This window comes from Cladophialophora carrionii (assembly GCF_000365165.1).
Source record: "Cladophialophora carrionii CBS 160.54 unplaced genomic scaffold supercont1.2, whole genome shotgun sequence".
Lineage (NCBI taxonomy): Eukaryota > Fungi > Ascomycota > Eurotiomycetes > Chaetothyriales > Herpotrichiellaceae > Cladophialophora > Cladophialophora carrionii.
The window spans coordinates 2,285,799-2,308,342 of record NW_008481827.1 but is presented as its reverse complement, the minus strand read 5'-3'; the positions used below and the strand labels follow the sequence as shown (position 1 = coordinate 2,308,342).

General features: G+C 54.8%; 9 protein-coding genes across 9 annotated transcripts; 4 read left to right on the top strand and 5 right to left on the bottom strand.

The window, feature by feature from the left end:
- Positions 1–608: 608 nt before the first annotated feature.
- On the bottom strand, positions 609–1,211 carry G647_02910 (uncharacterized protein; the record flags this gene model as incomplete). Its single annotated transcript, XM_008727256.1, has 1 exon — positions 609–1,211. One exon carries the CDS (start codon positions 1,209–1,211, stop codon positions 609–611), a length of 603 nt encoding a protein of 200 aa, XP_008725478.1.
- A 714-nt stretch (positions 1,212–1,925) lies between these two features.
- On the top strand, positions 1,926–2,925 carry G647_02909 (uncharacterized protein; the record flags this gene model as incomplete). Its single annotated transcript, XM_008727255.1, has 2 exons — positions 1,926–2,251; positions 2,301–2,925. The coding sequence occupies 2 exons, from the start codon at positions 1,926–1,928 to the stop codon at positions 2,923–2,925; spliced, it is 951 nt and encodes a 316-aa protein (XP_008725477.1).
- Positions 2,926–2,974: 49 nt separating this feature from the next.
- G647_02908 (uncharacterized protein) lies at positions 2,975–4,447 on the bottom strand (the record flags this gene model as incomplete). The annotated part of the gene is made up of 1 exon (XM_008727254.1): positions 2,975–4,447. The coding sequence occupies one exon, from the start codon at positions 4,445–4,447 to the stop codon at positions 2,975–2,977; it is 1,473 nt and encodes a 490-aa protein (XP_008725476.1).
- Positions 4,448–6,103: 1,656 nt separating this feature from the next.
- G647_02907 (uncharacterized protein) lies at positions 6,104–7,483 on the top strand (the record flags this gene model as incomplete). The annotated part of the gene is made up of 1 exon (XM_008727253.1): positions 6,104–7,483. The coding sequence occupies one exon, from the start codon at positions 6,104–6,106 to the stop codon at positions 7,481–7,483; it is 1,380 nt and encodes a 459-aa protein (XP_008725475.1).
- An 882-nt stretch (positions 7,484–8,365) lies between these two features.
- G647_02906 (uncharacterized protein) lies at positions 8,366–9,505 on the bottom strand (the record flags this gene model as incomplete). Its single annotated transcript, XM_008727252.1, has 2 exons — positions 8,366–8,617; positions 8,807–9,505. 2 exons carry the CDS (start codon positions 9,503–9,505, stop codon positions 8,366–8,368), a joined length of 951 nt encoding a protein of 316 aa, XP_008725474.1.
- Positions 9,506–11,710: 2,205 nt separating this feature from the next.
- Positions 11,711–12,580, bottom strand: G647_02905 (uncharacterized protein; the record flags this gene model as incomplete). The annotated part of the gene is made up of 1 exon (XM_008727251.1): positions 11,711–12,580. The coding sequence occupies one exon, from the start codon at positions 12,578–12,580 to the stop codon at positions 11,711–11,713; it is 870 nt and encodes a 289-aa protein (XP_008725473.1).
- Positions 12,581–12,992: 412 nt separating this feature from the next.
- On the bottom strand, positions 12,993–14,573 carry G647_02904 (uncharacterized protein; the record flags this gene model as incomplete). Its single annotated transcript, XM_008727250.1, has 2 exons — positions 12,993–13,072; positions 13,199–14,573. The coding sequence occupies 2 exons, from the start codon at positions 14,571–14,573 to the stop codon at positions 12,993–12,995; spliced, it is 1,455 nt and encodes a 484-aa protein (XP_008725472.1).
- Positions 14,574–17,487: 2,914 nt separating this feature from the next.
- On the top strand, positions 17,488–19,266 carry G647_02903 (uncharacterized protein; the record flags this gene model as incomplete). Its single annotated transcript, XM_008727249.1, has 1 exon — positions 17,488–19,266. One exon carries the CDS (start codon positions 17,488–17,490, stop codon positions 19,264–19,266), a length of 1,779 nt encoding a protein of 592 aa, XP_008725471.1.
- Positions 19,267–20,591: 1,325 nt separating this feature from the next.
- G647_02902 (uncharacterized protein) lies at positions 20,592–22,247 on the top strand (the record flags this gene model as incomplete). The annotated part of the gene is made up of 1 exon (XM_008727248.1): positions 20,592–22,247. One exon carries the CDS (start codon positions 20,592–20,594, stop codon positions 22,245–22,247), a length of 1,656 nt encoding a protein of 551 aa, XP_008725470.1.
- Positions 22,248–22,544: the final 297 nt, after the last annotated feature.

The following is a 22,544-nucleotide window of genomic DNA, read 5'->3' as shown; positions in this document are numbered from 1 at the left end:
ATCGGGGGCGGGACATGCGCTGCGACCGATCACACTGCCGAGGCAGCCATTGCACCTGATGGATAAGCTGTTGTGACTTCGCATACAGTCGCGCGTGCATGGTTGCAGTCAGTGACGGCTGATCGCGATCAACTCACCTCAGCCCCTCCGAACCCCACGACTCTGGGGTGCGGAGTTGGGGAATTGGGGATGATCAGTGGGTGAGAAATGGATGAGCCCCGCCAGCCAAGTGGATGAACCGTGGGAATGTAACTACAGGTTGTGAATCTGACGGCAGACGCGCTGCAGAGGACCCAAGTGCTTTTATGTATAGCCTCGAAGAGTGCGTGCAGGGCCTTGCTCGAAGGCTGTTGGACACAATCCACAGAACATTCATCAGTCCCCTTCTGCAACAGTGAATAGATGGCCATCTCTCCAATACTGGTACACCTCGATATCCGGGCTGCAACCTGGTCAGTGTTCTAGATAGAAGAATACAATATCATTTGGTCATTGCTCCGGAGAAGACTCTGGAAGAGGCCTTCTGATGCTCATGGTCGATACCCACACAAAGCAACCCACCAGTACCTCCTAAGCTGCGAGGTGGATGTCCGGGTTTCCAGAACTTCTCAGACACCTTTGCTCAGCCATGCCCCGTCCAACTCATGATCCATCCCAGCAATCGGCTCCAGAAACCCTCGGAAGGTCGTCCTGGTGACCTCCCAGTCCTTCTCGAAATCGTCCTGATCTTCGACGTCTTGCGCGTCGCACTTGGTAGCAGCACTGTCGACGCCGTTGTGGCACTTCTTCTCTTTGATATCCAAGGTCCATCTCATCCCAAAGCCCTTCGCGTTTCTGATCTCATAGACCGCTACCCCGTGATGCAAAAGCATGACGTTCTTCCACACAGCCTCGGCGAGCATCTGCTCCAGGATCTGCCTCGCAATCTCCGTCTTGTTGTCGTTGCTACCCCGGGGCAAAGTCCAGAAGGGATGAGCCCGACCATGCTCAGAGGATGCTCCTCCACGTTCGAAGTGCTTGCATAGTGCAACGGCACCAGAAGACATGCGCGTTTTCGGTCGGGGAGGGGCGTTGAATGTCTCGCGGAGGACTGAGTCCGGTGGAGGCAGGAGAAACAAAGTGCCTTTTGTTCTCACCAGGCCAGCCGCGCGGTAGGCCTGTTCGCGCCCCGGAGGGTCAGCCGACCAGGGGAGACGTAGCGTGGAATACATGCTGGCAGGTGTTATCTTGCCAGTGTTATGGCATGTCAAGGCGCGAAAAGATGAACACGCCTGGAGCATCTGGGGAACAAGGGCTTGTCGCCTCGCCTTGAGGATACATGCGCCATGATCGATGCTGTTGTGACTCGAAAGGAAACAGCTCCTGAGTCACCCTCTGCACGCTGTGGAAGGCCTGGGCATATACACCTGGGTGATGGCGAAGGCGCAGTTACTGTACTCCGTACGCAGTACCGTGGAGTGCAAATCACTCAAAGACAGATTCGGGTCCGGAGCAATGTGCTCCCGGCGTAAATACCCACCTCATTCAACGCCTTCTCGCCCTGCTTCCCACTTCCTGCTTCCTGCGGTCGTGACACAGTCGCTGCAAGATTCAAGTTGCGGTCTTTGACTCCTGATTAGCTGCAGTTCAGCTGTCCGAGGCCTTGTCCCCAACGGAGTTCACTCGCGGTCCTCAAACGCGGCTGCAGAGCCAGGTCAATGAGCTCACGATTTCTCGGCTGCTTGTTCACAAATCAATGTCTACGCGATTCCGAGGTACACGGGGCCAACATGGGCAACGAAATCAGGAATCTCTAGAGCTCTTGTGCCCCAGGAGTCCTCAAATATGTGTGAAATTCCCTTAGCTTGACCATTCTAGTCTCTTCGGCTCTATATCTATTCTATTTCGCCAGTCCCAGCCTCGGCCAGCACAATCAAGCATTCAAGATGTTGCCAGACCCAGTAACGGTGCAGATCCCCAGTTCCTATGAAGCCCTTCCGGTCAAGGATATCAAGGTGTCCCATTACCCCGAGGGTGCCGCGGAAGCCACTGCGGTCGTCTTGGTCACGCTAAATCGTCCGAAACAAGGAAATGCCTTCACGGTACAGATGATGCGCGACTTCGAATTGGTGTACCCAATGTTCGACCTCGATGAAAGGGTCAGATGTGTTGTGATTACCGGCGCAGGCAAGTTCTTCTGTGCCGGAGCGGATCTCGACATTGGCTTTCCAAGTGGAGGTGATCGGGAGAGATTGGTGGATCACCGGGATTCGTAGGCATAGCTACACCAGTCCCGGACGGTTGGTTCTGACATTTGGCAGTGGCGGCCGTCTCAATCTCTGCATCTATCGTTGTCGCAAGCCCACTATTGTCGCTCTCAATGGTTCGGCTGTTGGTCTCGGGATGACCTTGGGTTTGTCGGCAGCCATCCGGATTGCTCACGCATCGTCGAAATACGGCTTTGTCTTCGCCAGGCGTGGAATCACCATGGAATCCAATTCCTCGTTCTTTCTGCCGAGACTAATTGGCCACAGTAACGCTCTATATCTCCTCACAACGGGCGATACATACAGGGGCGACTCGAAGCATTTCGGAAGCTTGTTCCAAGAGGTCCTCGAGGATCAGGCAGGAGTGTTGAAGAGAGCCTTGGAGCTCGCAACCACCATTGCCGAAAAGACGAGCGTGCTAGCTGGCTTTATGAACCGAGAACTGATGTGGAGAGGCAAACCAACGGCTGAAGAAACACACTTACTTGACAGTGCAGTGCTTTACCACATGTTTGCCAACCCAGATTGCAAGGAAGGCGTACAGAGCTTTCTTGAAAAGCGATCGGCGAAATTCTCCGCTACACTCGAGCACGACGGACCTCCGCTGTATCCTTGGTTTGCGGAGGTGGATACAGGATCAAGGCCGAGGGCCAAAGCGCCAGCCAAAACGAAGCTATGAGAACAGGGAGCTATTGGCGCCGGGGGAGAAGGGCATGGCCACGAGTACACTATAGCTTCGCCCGAGATTGTAGTTCGTTCCACTTCTTCAAGGCTTCTTGCTCCCGTCTCCTTGCATGGTTCCGCATTGTCTCGATAGCGCTCGAAACCTCGTCGTCGGTGAGTTTACTCAGGTGTTCAAAGTCAAGTTCGTTCGGTTCGGGCGGGTTCGAGAAAGCCTTTACCCAGACGGCTTCACTCGACGTTGGGCCCGCGTCACCGACAACATCCATGATGAACTTTGCCTGTCGCTGGTAACAATCCTGGCCTTTTGGGCTAGTAGGAAAGATCATCGCAAAACAGTGAGGCATTCCTTCATAGCCGACGAAGTGCACCGCTCCACCTCCCTGGTGCATCCTGCGAGCGAGAATGGTGATCTCATCCTCTAAACCTTCATTGCCCAAGCACAGCCAAGCAGGTGGCATTCCCTTCCACAACTCCGGGTGTGCGGCCAGCGGCGAGACGAGCGGATGTGCCACCATGGAAGCGTTGCAGAAAATCTCGGCTCGAGGAGGCCTCGCCGGCCACAGATCATCTGGCAGCGGATCCGACTTGGATATCCCTTCAGCAGTCGGCGGATCCAGGTAGTCAAACTGAGCATTTTTGTTGATTGAAGGCATCGACCGCGAGATGTCTGCCCAACACGAGTTGAGCGCCACGCCGGCAGGAAGCTCAATAGAAACATCGACGCCATGAAACTTGATAGTACGTAGGCCGATTCTTTGTAGCGTCAACAGCAACTGCAGTAGAGCCACGGCGAGATTTCCGCCCGCAGAATCGCCTGCAAAGACAATAGATTTGGCAGGTACAGGTTCGTGAAAGGAGCGGTCAGGCGGAGATAGGAGAGACAGATACGCTATTAACCCGTCCAGCAGTTGAGCGGGAAAGGGGTTCTGAGGAGCGAGGCGATACCTCACAGAGTAGCCTCTTCCCCCAGTCAATCTTGCGAGATGGGCGACAGACTGTCTATGCGAACAAGGATCCATCAAAAAATAAGCTCCGCCGTGGAAATACAGGATCGTGGTCTCACTCGACACGCCTGCCATCAATACCCTGTACTGGTCCGCTTCAGGGAGGTCTGGCCTAGGCTCGTTCTTCGCGACGCCTTTGCGATAGCCAGTCCACTCAGCTTGCACGCTCACGATATCCGGCAGAGTGTATGTTTCGCTACCGTCGCCTAGCTCTTTAATGGCCCTAACAATAGCATCTCTTGGGCCGTCTTCGTCTATGGGAGGTGGAATTGTCACTTTCGCGATCGACACGGGACCTTTGATTCCGGGATCTTTCAGGGAAATATGTTGCAAATAACTCATTGTCTTTCTCACATTGAGAATGGATCGTAGGATAACCACAGTAACTTCGGTTTGTAAATCTTGCTTTGACGAGTTCGGCGATAGAGAGATTGTGTTCAAAATGGCCGTCGTGAGCAACAGTGGTAGACGCGGGACGAGGAGTTTAATGAGGGCTCTTGGTGATATATCCATGACTTAAACGAGTAAAGGCCACCTTGAGTCTAATGCACCCAATCCTGAAGGGCACCTCCGGTAAGAAGAGCAAAAAGGCCAGCGAAGAAGGGAGTATAATAGTCTACACAGGACATCCTTCTATGAGAGGATAAAATGGCAAGTTTGCAACAGCGCAGGTCGTGGAAGCGGTTGGGCTTGAAATGACAACGTCATAGACAGTGCGTGCTGCCTCGGTTGGTTGCACATTCCCTCACTTGGCTGAGGTTCTTTCACCTGCCCTTCATACGGCGTTCAGAATTGTGTCACTGTCCTCTCAGTTGTCACCCAGTTGTCCAAGAGAGCAATACCTGGTAAATTGGTCATCGATTGTCACAGGCCTTCCCTCTGATCCGAGTCTCCAGGATACAGTTACTACGGCGATTCTTTGCATGATCGCCGCCTATGCCCCATTGGCCCCTACTGGGTACCTCGACGATGACAAGCAGTTCCTGGCAATGTCCCCCACTACCCGTACCGAATAAGGTGGTTGTAGACAGTAGGACGATACTCGCCGATAGCCTGGAGCGCCTGTTGAGATTCGGACAGACACGGCGTCATTTTTTGTCCGAGCCGTCATTTATCCCTCACCCATCCCTCACTTGGGAGTGGCTCGTGACCAAAATAACCTCCACACGTACTTCCACAATACTCAATGTGTTCTCGCGAAGTCGTCGATCGTCATTCCGGAAGAGTCATCCACGAGAAAAGGGGTATCCAACTCCCTGGAAATGCTCGTGGCACGGGTGGACCTCCCCTGCTGCCTTCCGCTTCTGCCTGGCTTCTATCCCCGTTGACGGAAGATTGTCGATGGCTCTAAGCTGTTTCCAGTAGGGGCTGCCAGTGCGGAATAGCGAACAAGAGGCCCGCTATTTTTGGTAGTCGCCCTAGGGGTCTCGGGCTCTGGCTCCATCGCTAGAACAGACAAAGCTTTTTGACCTGTGCTGTTACTCAGTATCCCCCACCTCACGCCAGTGGACTGCCTATACTGGGTACAGGACTGTGTACGTGATGCTCTGGATCCGTGCTTGCTTTTTCCCTCATGCTGTGTACTCGTACGCAGTAGTGTTGTTGAAGACGTCTCGGCGGATACTCTCCCCCATACCACTGACAACCTTTACTGGGTACTGGATGATTTCTTTTGACAAGATGGGAAGGGCGTATTCTTGAACACCAGATATTCTCTCAAATTTTCCCATTGGATCTGGGCAGCGCCTCTGCGTCACATTCTCGTGTTCCCCAGGCCTTGGACCGCTCTGACTCCAGGCTGAAACGTTTCGTTGCATGCCGATCTGCTGCAGAAGCACGACGTCCAGGTTCGAGTATTCAGTGACTGGCAACATGCTTACCGCGTTTCTGCACACCAGGACACCCCACGGCCGTAACAGCCAGCGCGACCAGGGAGATGCCCGCAAACCCCAAGATTGCCCGAGTATGCCTTGCGCTTGGCCGACCATCCCCGACCCCATCCTCCCAGTCCTGTGGCATCGCTCAGGCCGATGGGTCTGCAACCCCTGTCGACTGGGTACGGCACTAATTGACGCTCGGTGGGCTGCCGACACAGACTTACAACATCCAAATGTGCTGGCGTTCCAGCAGTCCTGAGTTTGTGCACCTAATGTATTCCTGTATACCAAGATGACCTTGGACCAAAGCAACACAACCGACACAACCTCTCCCGACATCACCTCCATTGCTTCATGGGACTTGTCATCCGATCCGACGACCCCAGGAAGCAATGGCGCCGCGCGACGCGACAGCAAACACAAAACCCGGACACTTGCACCAAATCTTACGCGACGGTCGCATAAAAAGAGCCGCGGCGGCTGCTTCTCGTGTAAGCAGAGGAAGATCAAGTGTAACGAAACAAAGCCCGCGTGTGGAAGCTGCTTGATGAAGGGACTCACTTGCGTCTACCCGACCGAGCCAGCGCCACGGAAATCGAGCAATCTGCCGTTGATGAAGCGCAATCCCAACAGTTCACCGTCTTTTCCAGCTGCGACCTTCTCGATCCTGGATATGAGATTCTTCCACCACTTCCTCACAATCGCCTACCCACATTTGCCCGTAGACAACGACCATGTCTGGGTCCACGATATTCCCCAATTCGCCGAGCAGCACGAATATCTCATGCACGCCTTGCTCTCGTTGGGCGCGTCGCACCTCAGCCGCCTCACCGGTGTGGATTATCGACGAGAGTCCCTCATCCACCGCGGCCATGCCATCGCAGGACTCAATCAAGCACTCAGCCAGACCGCGCGCACGTACGGCGAGTCCGACGCCATGCTCGCTTCTTGTTATGCGCTTACCTTTCAAGCCTCATACATGGGCGATGGTCTCGCTGACTTCATCACTATGGTACGAGGTTGCGCCTTGACTACCGAAAAAATCAAACAAGAACATGCCCCGACAGCGTTCAACCTGCAACCGGATTGGCACTTCAAGTACATGGCGCCACGGCTGCAGAATTTGCCACCGGTCGACCCCCGTCTCCTTGAGGATGCATATGATGGCCTGGAAAATATTCGACCCTTCCTGAGCGGCACTACCGAGATTGATTTCCATGCCGCGCTGGTCGACGTGATTACCTCTCTCCAGGCATCGCCGGCCTCAGGCTACCTACAATTCATCGGCGTGTACGGCGTTTGGTACGAACTGTGCCACGATGCGTTCAAGACATTCCTTGACCCGAACAACCTTGTCGCGCAACTCCTCCTTGCATACTTCGTGGGCCTCCAGTTACTGATGGTCCCGCTGGCCGCTCATGAATGGCCTCACCGCGCAGATGTGAGTCGAGTTCGTGTCTTGCAAGGTTCAGTCGAGTGGGCCCAGGGGATCTTTGAGAGACTTGAAGATTCGGAATGGTCCAACCATCTCGACTGGCCCAGGACTGTTATCGCCGCAGTCATTGCCGAGATCAATGGCGAAGTACTTCATCTGCCACCAGTGCTGCAGCTTCACTTAGCAGCACAGGACATCACTCCTGAGACGACCATGCTAGAGTTGGAGCCTATATGAGACTGACCAGAAGCTTGATGGGCTTAACGAGCGGTTCGACGATTGAACAGCAAGACGAAGCTTCATAATGTTATCCATGACTCGACGCGATTTGCGATCCTATCACAACATGGGATTGCGGCTCACAGATTGACGACGAAATACGGCGCCAGTGTTCCAACATTTCGCGATATCTCCAACTTGTACCAGAGCTTCGTGGGGCTCTGAGACGCTGCTCCTACGGGCTTGTGACTTTCCGTCGCACGCGACTGCCACGAGCGGATCTACGAAGCATGCCCAATGGACGACGATTACTGCGAGGCCATTGCCCCAGATCACAGTCCCAGGGTACGGACGCCGAGTCCGGAGCTCCAATCGCAACTTCTTGACAAGAGTAGGACTGTCCCTTTCGTTCTGAATCTCGGATAAATCGAGTGGTGTGACGAAGATGGGCGTTGTTCCCAAAACCATTTCCCGGAAAATCTCCACTGGTGTGTGATACTTCTTGACTGCTGGACGCATTCGCTCTTGAATTGATGCTGGAAACTCAAGGGAAGTCTCAAGGACGACGATCAGTTGGTCACAGTGGTCTAGGCGGGAGTGTTTGCGATAAGAAATCCTCATATCTCAATTTTTTTTTTTTCCACATTTCGGCATCGCTTCCAGCTCACGCCATTGACCAGCTTCGTCAAATGTTCCACAGCGGCACGTTCTCGTTGGTCGTGATTCTCATGATGGTGCCTCCTCCCGACCCCTATGTCGTCTCCATTGTCAAAAAGGCATATGACCTTGCCCTCTCCCCCGCCGAGATCCTCAGTCGGCCCAGTCGCAATAAGCAACGCCCATCCAAAGTCCGCGTCTTTTACCTTTACTATATACCCATCAAGTCCTTCGGCTTGTCCATTACGCCACTGCGCCTCCCTTGTTCATCCCACTGACCTTGCCCGACCGGCTGGGGTGCGCGTAGGTATCTTGCATGGCAAACTCGGCGCTTGACTTCTGCTGCTGCATCCATCTCACAGGGTGATAGAAGGCCAAGACGCTCAAGGCGACAAACATGGGGACCGCCTCGAAGACATACAGACACCACTCGTGCTTGAACAGATATCCGTCCACGCCCATGGCGAACTCGACGACCCGGTAGATGGAGCGGACCTGCAACGCGTCAGTGAGTTAGCCGCTATACGGTTCAAACCAAGAGCGGAAGGTAGCTAGGGGCGAGAGAAGAGCGAAAGGGCGGGACAGGCAAGCAGGCAAGGGGGACGAGAGGGACGAGAGAAGAGCGAAAGGGCAGGATAGGCAGGGAGGCACGAGCTCGAGAGGGACGAGAGGGGAGAGACCAACCTGGACGAAAAACCCGGCCAGCCAGACTCCAAACACGACCTTCCTGACGGACGGATCCAAGCCTGCCTCTTTGGTCCTCGCGGCCCGCCGGCCAAACATCCACAGCACGGCCAAAAAGACAGTAAACGTCGCGAGCTGCAGACACAGGCCCACCAGCAGCACGTTGGTGCCCACCGTCTTGAGGTTACCTTCCCAATTCCCCGAACTGGCTATGCCGGAGCCAGAGCACTGCGTCAAAAAGGAGAAGACGTCCGAGGTGATGAAGATGCGGCCGATCCAGCGTGGCGAGATACCGAGGAAGATCTGTAAATCACCTCCAGAGGGCAGGCTCCAGCGGATCAGGCGCGTGAGCAGGAGGTAGAGTGTCGCGCAGACGAAGATCGGGGAGATGACAATGTAGCTCGCGCTCACGGCGTACAGGGGGATGGACGACACGTTGTTGATGCTGGCGATGCGCACGGCCCAACCTGCCGTGGATATCACGCAGGCCACGAACAGAGGGATCGTGTATTTGTGTTTTTGCCCACCAGCGGCGTGGCGCCTGGTCGAGATGAAGTTGATGTATCCGTGCCAAAGGGCCAAGGTGGCGTACAGCACGGAGAAGACCACGGCCGCGGCCGTGGAGGGGGAGTAGAAGTACAGGTTGAGGTCGAGGTCGTCCGAGGACGAGTCATTGGAGGATGATGTCGAGTTGGACATGGCGTAGGATGGTGTGATATAAGTGTAAGGTTTGTGTGCTCGAGGAGGTACTGCTGCTGTTGTTGCTGCTGCCGCGGATGGTGGTGATGACAGTGGTTGTTGTGTTGTCGTTGTGGATACTGCTATAGTGCCCTTGTATGACCAATGAAACTCACACTTCGTTCAAAGTGATATGGTATGAATTGAGATGAGATGAGATGGGATGGATAGCGAATTGCAAAGGGATGAGGATGACCACTGAAGACAGATGTCCCTCCAACCAGACACATAGGGATTCAAACCCCCTTTTATATACACATTACCTTGCTTGCTCTCTCCGCAGGAGCAATCCCCAGCGCCAAGGCTAGTGATATCCAGAGGCTTGCGTGGTACGACCTCTTCCCTTCGACTGCAGCAATCTCGCATGTTGGTCGTTGACGTCTTGTTACAATGTGCCGATTCCTCGTATCCAGAATATAACCCGACTTGGAAACCCCAGTGGATCTTTCCTCCCGGGTATCGTATTCTGAGATCTACCTGATCGGGTAGATAGCCAGGGGCCGTCACGCACATGCTTTCGTATTCGGATTGTGGTCGAATAGGCGTGGGAATGAGAGTGGGAATGAGAGTGAGGGTGAGTGTGTTTCCACTCGCGAGGCTGGGCAGGGGCAGGGCAGGGCTGTGCTTAGGGTGTTGGAACCAGGGCATAGGCACACGCCGCATGCATGCGTTTCATATTGTACGCATGAGTACTCTTACTCGTACTCCGAATGCGTGAAGCGTGAAGAGTGAGTATGGGAGTTTCCTTGCGGGGCTGTGGACCGAGTACGAGTAGTGTGCGTTATGTGTCGGGTGTTAGGTACTGTATGTATCGTTCGTGTGTGCCTTGCCGAGCGATCCTTCACGGCGAGGCGATCAGTGGATACTTGCGCGCGTACAAGCGAGACGCACTCCCAAACGGGGAGCCATACGCAGAGCAGAGCATAGAATGCCAACGCATGGCAGAGCATGGGCGGAGCAGGGTATGGCCGGGAAGGGCAGAGCACCATCACCGCCAAGGCCAGGCAATACCCATTTCCGAGCCAGCGATAGGTCTGAGATGCGAGAGACGGAGAGACGGGAGACGAGAGGCGAGATGGGCCAGGGACGCCACAGCCTAAGGAAGTCGAAGTCGTCAAAGCTACCACCGGCTATCGACCTAAACAATTACACAGTAGTACAAGCTGATAGTGTCCTCGCCTTCGCGATGACTTCTCGATGTGGAAGAGGGCCATTGAGCATCACAGTAATTACTTTCCCATGCCCTCGCGGTGCCTTCTCAATGCGGAAAGGAGGAACGCATTGAATCTGGTTCATAGCCTAGCCACCGAGTATTCGGACTGCGCCTGAGTAGCTGGTGCTCGTGCTCGTACTTGCTCGTTCGTAGTCAATCGACTGGGAGGGCAGAGGAGAGGAGGCTATCCACGTATCAGAAAGGAAGCAAGCCATCATCGTGTCGAGACAGGCAGGATCTGTAATTATGCCAGGCAGCATGATTTTTACGTTTCCAAAAATTAAGGCAGGCGTTTGAGACGGTCGAAGTCCTCGTACCGAAAACCACGCCAGGAGATCTGGAGATTGACGGGGTTGAACATCAGACGTCAGAGGACGCAGGTAATTTGCCAATCAGTCAGCGGACAGGCAGACTGCTCGTATTCGGGTTGTGCAAGGCTGGGCGGTATGCGTGGCGTGCCTAGTACAGAGGACTATACGCTCAATAGGAAACGTGATAATTGGGATACAAGTACTGACTACCTAGGTCACTATGTACTAAGTACCTAAGTATGCAGGTATGTAGGTATGTAGTTGGCCAGTGACTGGCCGCGGACTTTGGCCGAGGTCAGATCATCACCTCGCCGTTGTTGGGGAGAGTGAATGCACGAGCGCAGACCCATCAATGCGCGATCTCACGGTGATCTGTTGAACACGCAGTCTACGCATCACAATCGGCGCAGTGGTCGTCGGACACAGGGTATTGTGTAGTACGGTATGATGAAGCAAGACTGCCGCGATCCATAGACAAGTTAGGCGAGCCCAGCGAAGGCGAGCAGCGCTTGTCGAGGATGTGATGCACCTGTGTTGAATACTCGTACAACGGGTTCGAGTCGCAAGTGTCAATATCATTCATATTTCGTGGTATACATAAGTCTGAATGCAAGATGCTTTCTAATGCCTGCAGATAATCCTCTATCCGTAGACCAAAGCTCGGACCTCAATGCTCTCGCGACCCTTGGCCCCTTCCGGAGTTCTGGGATCAATAAAGGCAGTATGAGGCACACGCTGGCCAACTCCCTCTTTGCTGTCGTAGCACTTCAAGAACAACCTCTCGTCATTGTCCATGCCCGACCAGTAATAAAAGGTTTGCTTCGGCTTATACCGTACAGCAGCAGTTTCACCCGTTCGGTGAGGATATCGGTGTTCGACGGGCACCAAGTCGTGGTCGTCAACGGTATCGGCTGAAGCAAACCCCAAAGGATGTGCTTGGACGATGCCGTTGATAGGTCGCCACACGTTGATGATCCGGTATCTGCCCTTCAGAAGCTCGTCCGCCTCTTCCGGGTTATGAAGCTTGACGCGCCATTCCGTCGATCGTGCCGTCTGGTCGACGTGTACCCTTGTGACTGGCGCACGAGGAGCATCGGGGTTTGACCGTCGAATGGTGTGGTCGAATATGGTGACTTTGTGGGCGCCAGGCACTTGTTCCAGCAGCAGTTTCTCCACTTCAGGATAATAAACCTTCTTGATGTGCTCGTCATCGACGAACTCCGTCTCTTCTGAAGGAATGCCCTTGATAGCTTGAAAGGCGTCCTTGTCAAGCCAGAACTCGTTTTCTCGGTCGCGGATATCGTTCATCTGAACTTCGACTACCGTCTCGCCAAAGTTCCGTTGCGGTTGACCTGCAGGTGGCTTCTCGACGTAGTTGTGTGGTTTGGAGCCATCTTCGGGGTCTTTGAAGAAGTTCAACTTGGTCTTCACCGGTCCTCGAGGAACGTATGACGAGTCTTGCGAGCCCGAGAGGGTGGTCGAGACGGAGGTCTGAGTTGTGGTGGCAGACATGATAGCGATGGCGACGATGCTCAATGTGTGCGACAGGATGATGGATGATCGCTCAACGGGTCAAGTCGCGGTCGCAGTCGCAGTCCTTATATGCGCGGCGCACTGAGCACGCAATGTCGTTTAGTATTAGAAATCCAGTCGCAGTCAAACGTCATTGCCGAACCGAGGAATCGCCGCTTTACCCCATGAATCTTTGCGCGCATCTCCCCGCATTGCCCTTCAGGCTGTGGGCTGTCATTACTCATCCGAGTCATCTTGAAAACTGCGTCCTGAGTTAGCAATAATCTCGGGTGGCGTACGCGCCCTTTCAACAATTCTAATCATCGCGCGTGCTGTTGTCCAATAGGCTGGATGGTTGGGTGAAAAATGAAACGAGACGTAGGCTGGACCCCGCCGCTTTTGATATCCTGCTTTACAGCTCGCCTTCTTCACTCCCGTAATCGACCTTCTCTGCATCATCAATATCATTGATCGCATTCGACGTCGACTCCGCTCGTCCCGTTGATTGGGCTGGACCTTCATTGGTGGGTGGACCAAGAGGGACACGGCGGACCGCTCTCGCGTGCTCATTGCTCTCACTCCCACCGTAAATCCCATTGTCTCGACTCTCGGGACGACTAGCAGGTTGACCTTTGTCTGGCTGACCGTTGCTATATGTCGAAGGGGGGTTGTTCCAATTGGAGGCCCCAGAAGAATGGCGCCTCGAGGAGCTACTTTGGTATGAAGGTTGCGACGGTTGTGCCGAAGGTCGTCGAACTAGGTTGGGTTGCGGTACGCGGCTCGACGACGCGTTAATGATCTCGTCAATCCGTTTCTGTACGTCGTCACCCGAAACTGCAGATTCGTTTGGGGGCCGGCCATCCGCCGGATGTGGCGGCACTCGTTGTGAAGATCGTTGCGAGTGGCTGGGGTTGTCCTCTGTCGAATCTCGTCGCATTCTTTTGGGTGAAGGAGCCGAGTGATAATCGCCACCCGGTCGCTCAGAAGGCACGCTCGCACCCCATTCTCCAGACTGTTGGTCATCAGCTACATCTCTGTCACGCTTGACCCCTTGACTGCCGCTTCTCGCGCTCACAGTGGGCGACTGATCAGCTTGGGGTGTGGCGGGGTGCCGTGTTCTGTCGAACATGGCGAGATCGTCGTCCTTGGTGTATGCATCTTTTTGGCCTTGACGTGGTAACGCTGGGTTTTCGTAGACCTCGGCCATCAAGTTACAACCTCGCTGGATCTCGTGGATGTCAAGGCCCAGTTGCTCCCACCAGGGTCTTCCTCTCTCGTCATCAGGGAGCGCGATGCCTGCAAACTTGACTCCCATGTATAACGCGCTCCCGGCAATTGTGGAAGGTGTTAGTTGTAGGCACATGGTGGTGACAAGAGAATCGTTCAAGAAGGCCCAGGACGTATTTCGCAACTGCTTGTTTGCTTGGACATCGTAGTAACGGAGAAAATCGAGGAGGAGGCGGTATGGCTGTTCGAGCTGCAGATCGAAACACAGGGCCTCGAGCAGAAGGTCTTCGTTATGCAGGATCGTGTCTCGCCATTTCCAGTATTCCTTGCTCTGGTCGTCTATCACCAGGTTTGGCGACTTCTGGGCGACTCGACAGCATGCAACCACCAGCTCTTTCATCTTGCGGTAATTCTCCTCCACCTTGGTAGCCAGAAAGATGGCAGTTGCCGCGACGGAGTAGTGGTGAAGGCCTGGTTTGTTGTTCTGCACCATGGCGTGACGCATGAAGAAGCGGTGCAGATAGACCGAGGCCGTCGCCAGGGTCAGCTGAGGCAGCTTCAACATAATGCCCACCTGGGTGATGAAATTGACTCCCTTCTGTCTATTGGCCAGCTCTTGTGCAACCGGCATTCCGTCAAGAATGCTGGGGGTTAGCAGGAGCTCTTGCGGCGTGAACAGCCACTGGGACTGGGTTCTTCCCAAGACGGCATTCTTGGAGAAGGACGGCGACGCATCGTGGCGTGTTGTTTCTTGAAAGGAGGGCATCACGGGTATTTCGAACGGCTCAGATGAGTGTGAAGTGAATCGGACCGGATGAACGTGCGAGGCGCGCAACCGGACTCGGTTTACGGGTCAAATTGCGTAGGCAACATCGGACCTGAATTCGAGGTTCGGCTGGATTCGGGAGCATACAACCAGCTGATCGCGTGTAGGCCGACAGTGAGGTTCCGCGAGAGACCGAGGAGCGAGGGAGGTGGCCGATGGGGAATGATGGATCATGCAATTTGGAAACACATTGCCAGAAGTCGATCCAGGCGCAAGGCTGGCAAGCGGGTCAGATAAGGCTGCGGCGACGGACAATCCTTCTTTGTGGCTTCTCTTGTGCGAGAATGCCACCCTTGCATGTGGCGACCGTCCACCTTCGCAGTGCTAACTACTTGGAATGGCTGCGTACACAGTAGATGCATGTGGCTTGCGCCATGATGCAGTTTGCATAGAGTTTGCATCTACTTCTATTCGAAGCACAAGGACATTCAATTACGAACATCGGCAGTCTGGTATGCCAGGCCATCAAAACCACACATTTACAGTCTGAATTTCTGGTATGCCACAAGTATTCATAATTAGCTATGCACAAGGTGCTCTTGACGACCTTCAGATCTCTGGCTGTGAGTCTCTCTGCGGTCTGATTCCATCGTTGAATGAGTCTTCGCACCATGCCCGGTCGTACAACTACTAATAAATGCAACCATCTTCTGCGGTCTACACACGTCGGACCCGAAGCCTTCACCTGCCGTCCGCTTGTGGTGTATTCTCATGTCCGAACTAGAAGATACAAGCAAACCCCCTGCAAGGTCCCGTACAAAAGGACATCGGACAAGATGGAAAAATGCGCAACGCGAATTCCGAGGGAGCGAGGTCGACTCGTCCGTAACGACCGCATCCCTGCTATTTCGATGATACGGGCTTAACAGTTTCCAGAAGCGGGTCCTGGGATTCCCGTTGATGCAGGCACACCTCGCGTACTACGAGGTATCGTTCTGGAAAGTCCATCTTCGGGCTAGCTTCACCGAGATTGGGATGGTTTCCGAAGGGCAGTTATGCTGCAGGTTGACGCGAGAAAGACTGCGAGAAGGCACGGTCGCTTCGGATTGAGGAACGTTTACTGGGGTACAAGACTCGGTTAACTTGTGATTATGAACCTCGGTCGAGGGCCAAGGTCCCTGGAATGATAAGGAGCCCCTGATGGCTATCCAGTACTGGGGTTAGTAGTACAACCAAGTCCTGGCGAACCTGGTAATCGTCGGCCATACTCCTGCAGTGAACGCCCCCAGCAACTACAGTACCTAGGTATTTTACTTATGCCCGCTTTAGGTAAGGCAAGCCCAATGACGTGGGCGCTACTGTAAGCGCTACTTTGCATGTACGGAGTACTGTAGCTCGGCATGTCCATCGCCGTTGGCACCCTTTTGTGATCAAGCAGCTCCACCACCCACATACTCAGGATTCTTACATGGGGTATGCTCCTGCGACGTAACGGGGTCGTCGGTCGTGCGCTCCCTCGTCCGATGGCGCGGACGACTGTGAACGGCCGCAGCGACCTGCACAATCCTAGAGCAGCACAACGACTACGTACCTCGTACACCGTCATGGAGACGGCTGCGCTCAATCCGAATTTGGAGCTACGTGGTCCTTCAACACGTAACTCGTACGAAGAACTGTGGATTAACTCGGCTAACAAGATACAGGGATCAATAGCCGTGGTAAACAACCTTCGAAGCTTCTCTGGCCCTAGCGCTTCGACACCCTACCGCCTTACACCTCACATTCTTCGCTTTCTATCTCACCTCGACCTTCTGTGACTGCCTGAGCTCTGCTTCCGAAGCTCTCCGCAATCATTGCGCTTTCCACGTTTTGCCCGATTGCTCGTGTTCACCCACGACGCTACCTCGCCTCATTCCAACGCCGCTGGGTGGATGTGGCTGCCACCTTTGCTATCAGCCGCTCGGGATAACCTTCGCCTTGCGCAATACCGTCTAGAACTCTGACGATCGTTCACATGCAGTCCTACGTTAGTCGAGGCTCCCGGCACGCTATGTCTCCTCAAGTCAGGCGTCGCCAGGTGAGTCTCCGGCCCAGTGAGGACGACTCGACCTCCAACCCTCCGCAAGGTAAACCAGCAGGACGGGCTGGATTGCAGATATTGAGGAGGGCATAACCATCCAGGCGCATGCACTAGTGGCGCTCGCCGGTTCAAATCCCTCTTGACCGGCTAGCCATGGCACCTTGTCCGGGCACCGCGACCAGGTCTCCCTTCTGATCCCGTCCTCCGGCTAGCTAACGTGATATACAACTCGCCTTGGCCCCGTCCAGCGGCGAAGTCGATCTTAAGCACATTGTTGACTGACCCTTCAAGCTCCAAGCTGGTATGAGAGAAATAATCTTAGGTGGGTGCATCGGCTGCTATGGCATACGCGCTGCGCGAGTTGCTGACCTGCAGCAAGACCTTGAAGCATATAAGCATACCAGAAGTCTCGTTTCAAGGCAGACATAGCCGCAAAGCAGCGTCAATCCGCTAGTCACAGCTACCTACAGGCGAGTCCCTTACCGAAGCGCGGCGACACACTGCAGCTCTCCGGGGTCCCAGATGCCAATAACGTCGACAATCGATGTATCAGCAGCGACCTAAACTCAATCAGGAGAAAGCCACACATCCGCCGTACCCCTGCTCCTGCGGTTTCTGGATGCCAGACACCTGCACCGTCCATAGACTGACGCCATCCTCCGCTGAATGTCCTAGTTTGATCGGCATTGTTGTTTCGAAGCATCAGGGTGCAGGGGTCTGCCGCGCGGAAAGGTCTATCAGATCAGCCCTGTATTTTACCTAATCTGAGTACGAGTCGACTGTGCACACCTCATCAGTAACTGCCCAGTGATTCGGATTAGCCAACAGCGGGTCATGCCACCAAAAGTAAGACGATCAAAATCTCCCGACTCCCGGTACTTGTTCGTCAATGAAGACGCTTCAACGGTGACCCGGACCACGAAGGACGTCGAACTAGACAGAACGAAACAGAGCCATGTACAACGCCAGAATTTCGCCCGCAAGCGCCGTCTGCGAGAGCAATCCGATCCCGCGCCGCATGCATGCAGTCAAAGCTCGATCCCTCCCAGTCCGATAGTGGCTGCGCCGGCAAGTTTGTTACCTCAAGAAGGGTCACTTGGCAACGCAAACTACTTCGACATCCTACAGAACGTTGATCTCGGAGACCCGTTATTCCAGTCAACAAGCCCTCCGTCCATCTCGCAAAGTCATCTGGATCCTCTGCTCTCGGCTCTCCTCTCCGACCCCTTCGCTGCCACGCCAAAATCGCCTCCCACCACCTCACACACAGGTAGTCCCTATGGAGCCTCGCAGCCATATCGTCCAGGTCATTACTTCGACGTCCCGCCGTCAGGCTATAACATATCTCAACCCTTGAGAAACCCAGGCGAGGTCACAAGCCCACCAACGCCATTGGCCAGAGTCTCGAGCGTCCCGACCAGCACTCATCGTGCACTAGAACAATGGGCACCTCCTCTGATACAGCACTACAATACTGTTATCCTTCCTGAAAAGTTCTGGAAAGATACGCAAAAAGTCCCTCTAGCTCAATTCCGGCATGCTGCTCTGATACATGACGACATGCGGGCATGTATGGCGGAACCGGCTCACATGTACGCACTGCTAGCCACTGCAGCCGCTCAAATGATTGCTCGGGAAGGCAGACTCCTGTTATCCAATGTGTCGGAGGGAGATACGCAAAGGGTACCTACATTCTTCAAGACAAAGGCCGTCCAAGCCCTTCGCGCCAAACTAGGTAGCGGACAGCTCGACCACCACACCGCCGTGGACACCCACCGGCTCTATGCTGCATGCATACATGCGAACAATGACGAAGCGGCCGAGCCTCATTTTCAAGCCTTCATATTGATGGTCGAAGCGCTCGGTGGTTTGAGCACTTTTGACGACTATCAACTGGAAAGATTTTACATTCTAGATTTTACTGCCGCGCTGCACCACCTCGGGATTCCTCGTCTAATCATGACCCTGGATCCAGGTCCACCACCAGAGGAGATATTGTCGCCAGTCGTGTCACAGAGCCCACGTCAGTTCCCATCTGGCTCGATGCTGGAGGCATTTTTGGAGACCTATCCTCAATGCGTTGTCCTTTCAGAGAGCATTATGGAGCTAGTGGAAGTGGCCAGAGTATCAGCCTGCTTGAACAGCTCCCCTCATTATTTTGAGCAATACTACCGATGGTTCAGCTGGCGGACTCTGATCATTCTACACAAATTACTCTCAATGCCTCTTCACTGTGAGGTGGACGAGAAGACTGACAGCGTGAGGATCACGGCAGCTTTCTGGGTGGCCATTCTTCGCTCACCAGCGGTAGGTCGCCGGACAGCATCCAGATCGGTCTCCATCTTACATGCGAAGCTGCAAAGCACAGATCTCGGCACATTGTGGCATCCGCGCACTGATTGTCTGCTTTGGATCTCCGTCTTCGGCGGTATCTGTTGCGCGGAAGAGGAGGAACTTGACTGGTTTGTACACCTTGCAAGGACTGTGGCTACCGAGATCGGCCTGAGAAATGCGAGGGAGTTGGAAGACCTTTTGATGGCACTTCTTTACGACCCGCATTCTCAGAAGGGTCTCGTCCTGGAGTTTGCCGCCAGGATTTGGCCTAGCAGATGATTGCACAAATGACTGCAGGGGAGCTGGGTTAGACCATAAACGGTTTTTCGGCCAACAAATACCACTCCTTCACGGCAGATGCTTGGAGTTCGCGGCCACAGAGAGATGTATCGAGTGAAATGCAGTGGACGCTATGGCAAGAAATGGCTCTTCAAGAGGCAGCATCCTGCGAGGCGAGGATTTGATCCTCGTGTGTTGACTTTGATGTCAGGCCGCTGTGGCTGCCGGTGTTGCAACCCATCCATTGCGCGTAGATGATATTCGGTGAAATTATCATGAGCATCCGATCACTGAGGACGCTGTATCGACTGCTTCCAGAGGACAGCCGAATATGCATCAGGACAGGCATGTTGTCAGCTGGAGGGCCACAGATCCAGCACTGGCTTCAGTTCCAGGCGGACTGAGTCGACGACGCAGCACAGATCCTCCTCTCTATGGAGAAGTATAGATATCTTTACGACTCTCCATGGCTCAGCAACCCTCAGGTCGAGCACCATTTGTAGCGTTTCTTACCTGGCTCAACTGTGATTCCTCCTGTCCCTGGAGACTTGTGAAGCTGTTAATATCCAGGTCGTCATGCTGTCATCAATCATATGACGATGTACAATGATCATGCTGGCGAGGTGGCTGGGTCTCTACAGATACCCACCGATTTTACATTTGCAACCTGAGACGAGAGGCATCGTTGGATGCACAGCCATCGCCGTGTCTGTAAGGCTCTCCAATCATACATAACCCCGTCAGCATGGATCGTGAGGCAAGCAGTCTCGGGCATTGGAGCCCTTACACCTCGGATTTAAGGAAGCCACTTCCAGAGACGGGATTTCGTTGTAGCAAGCTGTCAATCCGAAAGAGCTCGAAGCTTCAGCCTCGCAAGGGAACGCCACGTGGGATCTAAGCCATGCCATTGGCACCGGTAGAAACGGCTTCGTCCACGGCAAGATCTCAGCTTGGCATCAAGACGGGGAGACCGGCGAATCATTCAATTAGGTAAGATTTTGGCCATTTGGCGAAATTTTTCAATCCGTTTCGTCATTCGAAGCAAAGCATCTGGCCGTCTCGTCCTTGTCCGACCAAGTCCTGCCTTCTCCGGACGGTGAGGATGACAACATTGGTAATGGAAAGGCTCCTTCGGGGATGAGCTGGGGAGATTCTTCGTCCGAGGGTTTCAACGCCACCTGTTTGAAGAAAACCATCATTCATGCCAATTCGGATCTATTCTTCGATGGAGAGTCCCCTTGTTCGTTCTTCATTTCATCTCACCACCGCCCGTCGATCTTGTCTGCTACGACCACACAGCTGACAGACCTACGCCGACATAGCTGATGACAGCCTTCGACTATGAACCGAAGGAAGGCATTCCATTCCAAGATGATGCACCGACAACGGTAACCACAACCACGTCTTCGTCCTCTTCGGGCGAGCACAACACATTCCTAGACCTGGACGTGATAGAATGGCTACCCGACGACCCGGAAAACCCATACAACTGGTCCGCCTCGAAGAAATGGACCATCACGGCCGTGGCCATCATGGCCACCTTCACCACCATCCTGAACGGCACCATGATCACAGTCGCCCATGCAGCCATCAACGATGAGTTTCACGTCAGCGACGACGAATTCCCGCATTCATACTGGCCGGTCACGAGCTGGGCACTCGGTGGGGCGCTGTCTGGTCTGGTCATCCTGCCTCTCATGGAAGACTTCGGCGTCCGGCCGGCCTTTCTGACAACATACGTGGTGTTCATCCTGTTCATCATCCCGCAAGCGGTGGCCGAAAACTTTGCGACGCTGATCGTGTCGCGGTTCTTCAGCGGCGGCTGTGTGTCGGTCCTGAGCAACACCGCGGCCGCGCTGATCGGGAACATTTGGGAAGGCGACCGCGCAAGGACCATCCCCATGTCGCTGTTCGTCACGCTCTATCTCGCAGGGAGCAGCATGGGCCCCGTCATCGCCGGCATCATCTTCCAGACCCTCGGCTGGCGCTGGATCTCGTACATGCAAATCATCTGGTACGCGGCGCTGTTCCCCATCTACGTCTTCTTCTTCCAGGAGAGCCGCGGCACCATCATCCTGCACCGCCGAGCCGTCAAGCGTCGCCGCGAAGAAGGTCACGGTCATAGTCACACCAGCAGCGGAACACACGCCACCACTACTACCACGGGGCCCTCTACAACGAGCGCGAGCCTGGCCCGCAAACTCGCGCGCAGCACGCAACGGCCGCTGCGCATGCTCTTCACCGAACCCGTGCTCTTCACCTTTACGCTCTGGTCGGCCTTTATGGTCGGCACCGTGTACCTGTTCACGCAATCCGTCGAGCAGGTCTTTTCTTCCCTGTACGCCTGGACGGCCAGCCAAGCCGGCTACGTGCAGGCGGCCATCGTGGTGGGCGAGTGCGTGGGCTGGACGGGCGTCCTGGTCTCGGCCCGGCTGTACTTCAACTCGGCCTCGCGCAACGTCGAAGTGCCCGGAACGCCCGTGCCCGAGGCGCGCCTGTACGTCAGCGTCGTGGGCAGCTTCGTCGGCGTCGCCGGCGGCATGTTCGTCTACGGCTGGACCGCCTGGCCTTCCGTTCCCTGGATCGCGCCCGCCGTCGGCCTCGCCATGGTCGGGTATGGCGTCGAGGTCGTCGTGTTGGCCATCGCCGACTACGTCGTCGACGCCTACGCCATGTACGCGGGCAGTGCGGTCGCCGCCGTCGTGCTGGGCGAGAATTTGTTCTCGGCCTTTCTCCCGCTCGCCGCCCAGGCCATGTACTCGCGCCTGGGCCCGCGGTGGGCGAGTTCCCTGTTGGGATTCCTGGCCTTGGGGCTGAGTTTCGCGCCCGTCGCCATCTTGTTGTGGGGGTCCAGACTGAGGCAGCGGAGTCCGTTCATGAAGGAGGCCATGGTCGAGAAGAGGAGGAACGTGCAGGCGACTACGCAGTCTGTGCCTGTGCAGATCGCGAGGGTGAGTTCGAATGGTGGTGGTGTTGTGTAGTAGATAGATCCCGATCTCGGTCTCGGCGTCGGTCTGAGTCTCGCTATCATATGGCATCCGTGGTCCTGGACGGATGAAAGGAGGCAGACCAGCAGAACAGCAGAACAGCAGAGTGGCGTCACGACCTGTGTACAGGTGTACGTGTGTCATTGGAATCTGTCTTCCTATATCTGATACACATCCGCATCCGCATCCGCCTCGACGGACAGGTCACCAGCCCCGTGTGGCGGCCCTCTTCGCCGTACAGTTCAGGCGTGTTCTTCGTCACTTGTTGTGAGGGTGACGTATCACGGTAGT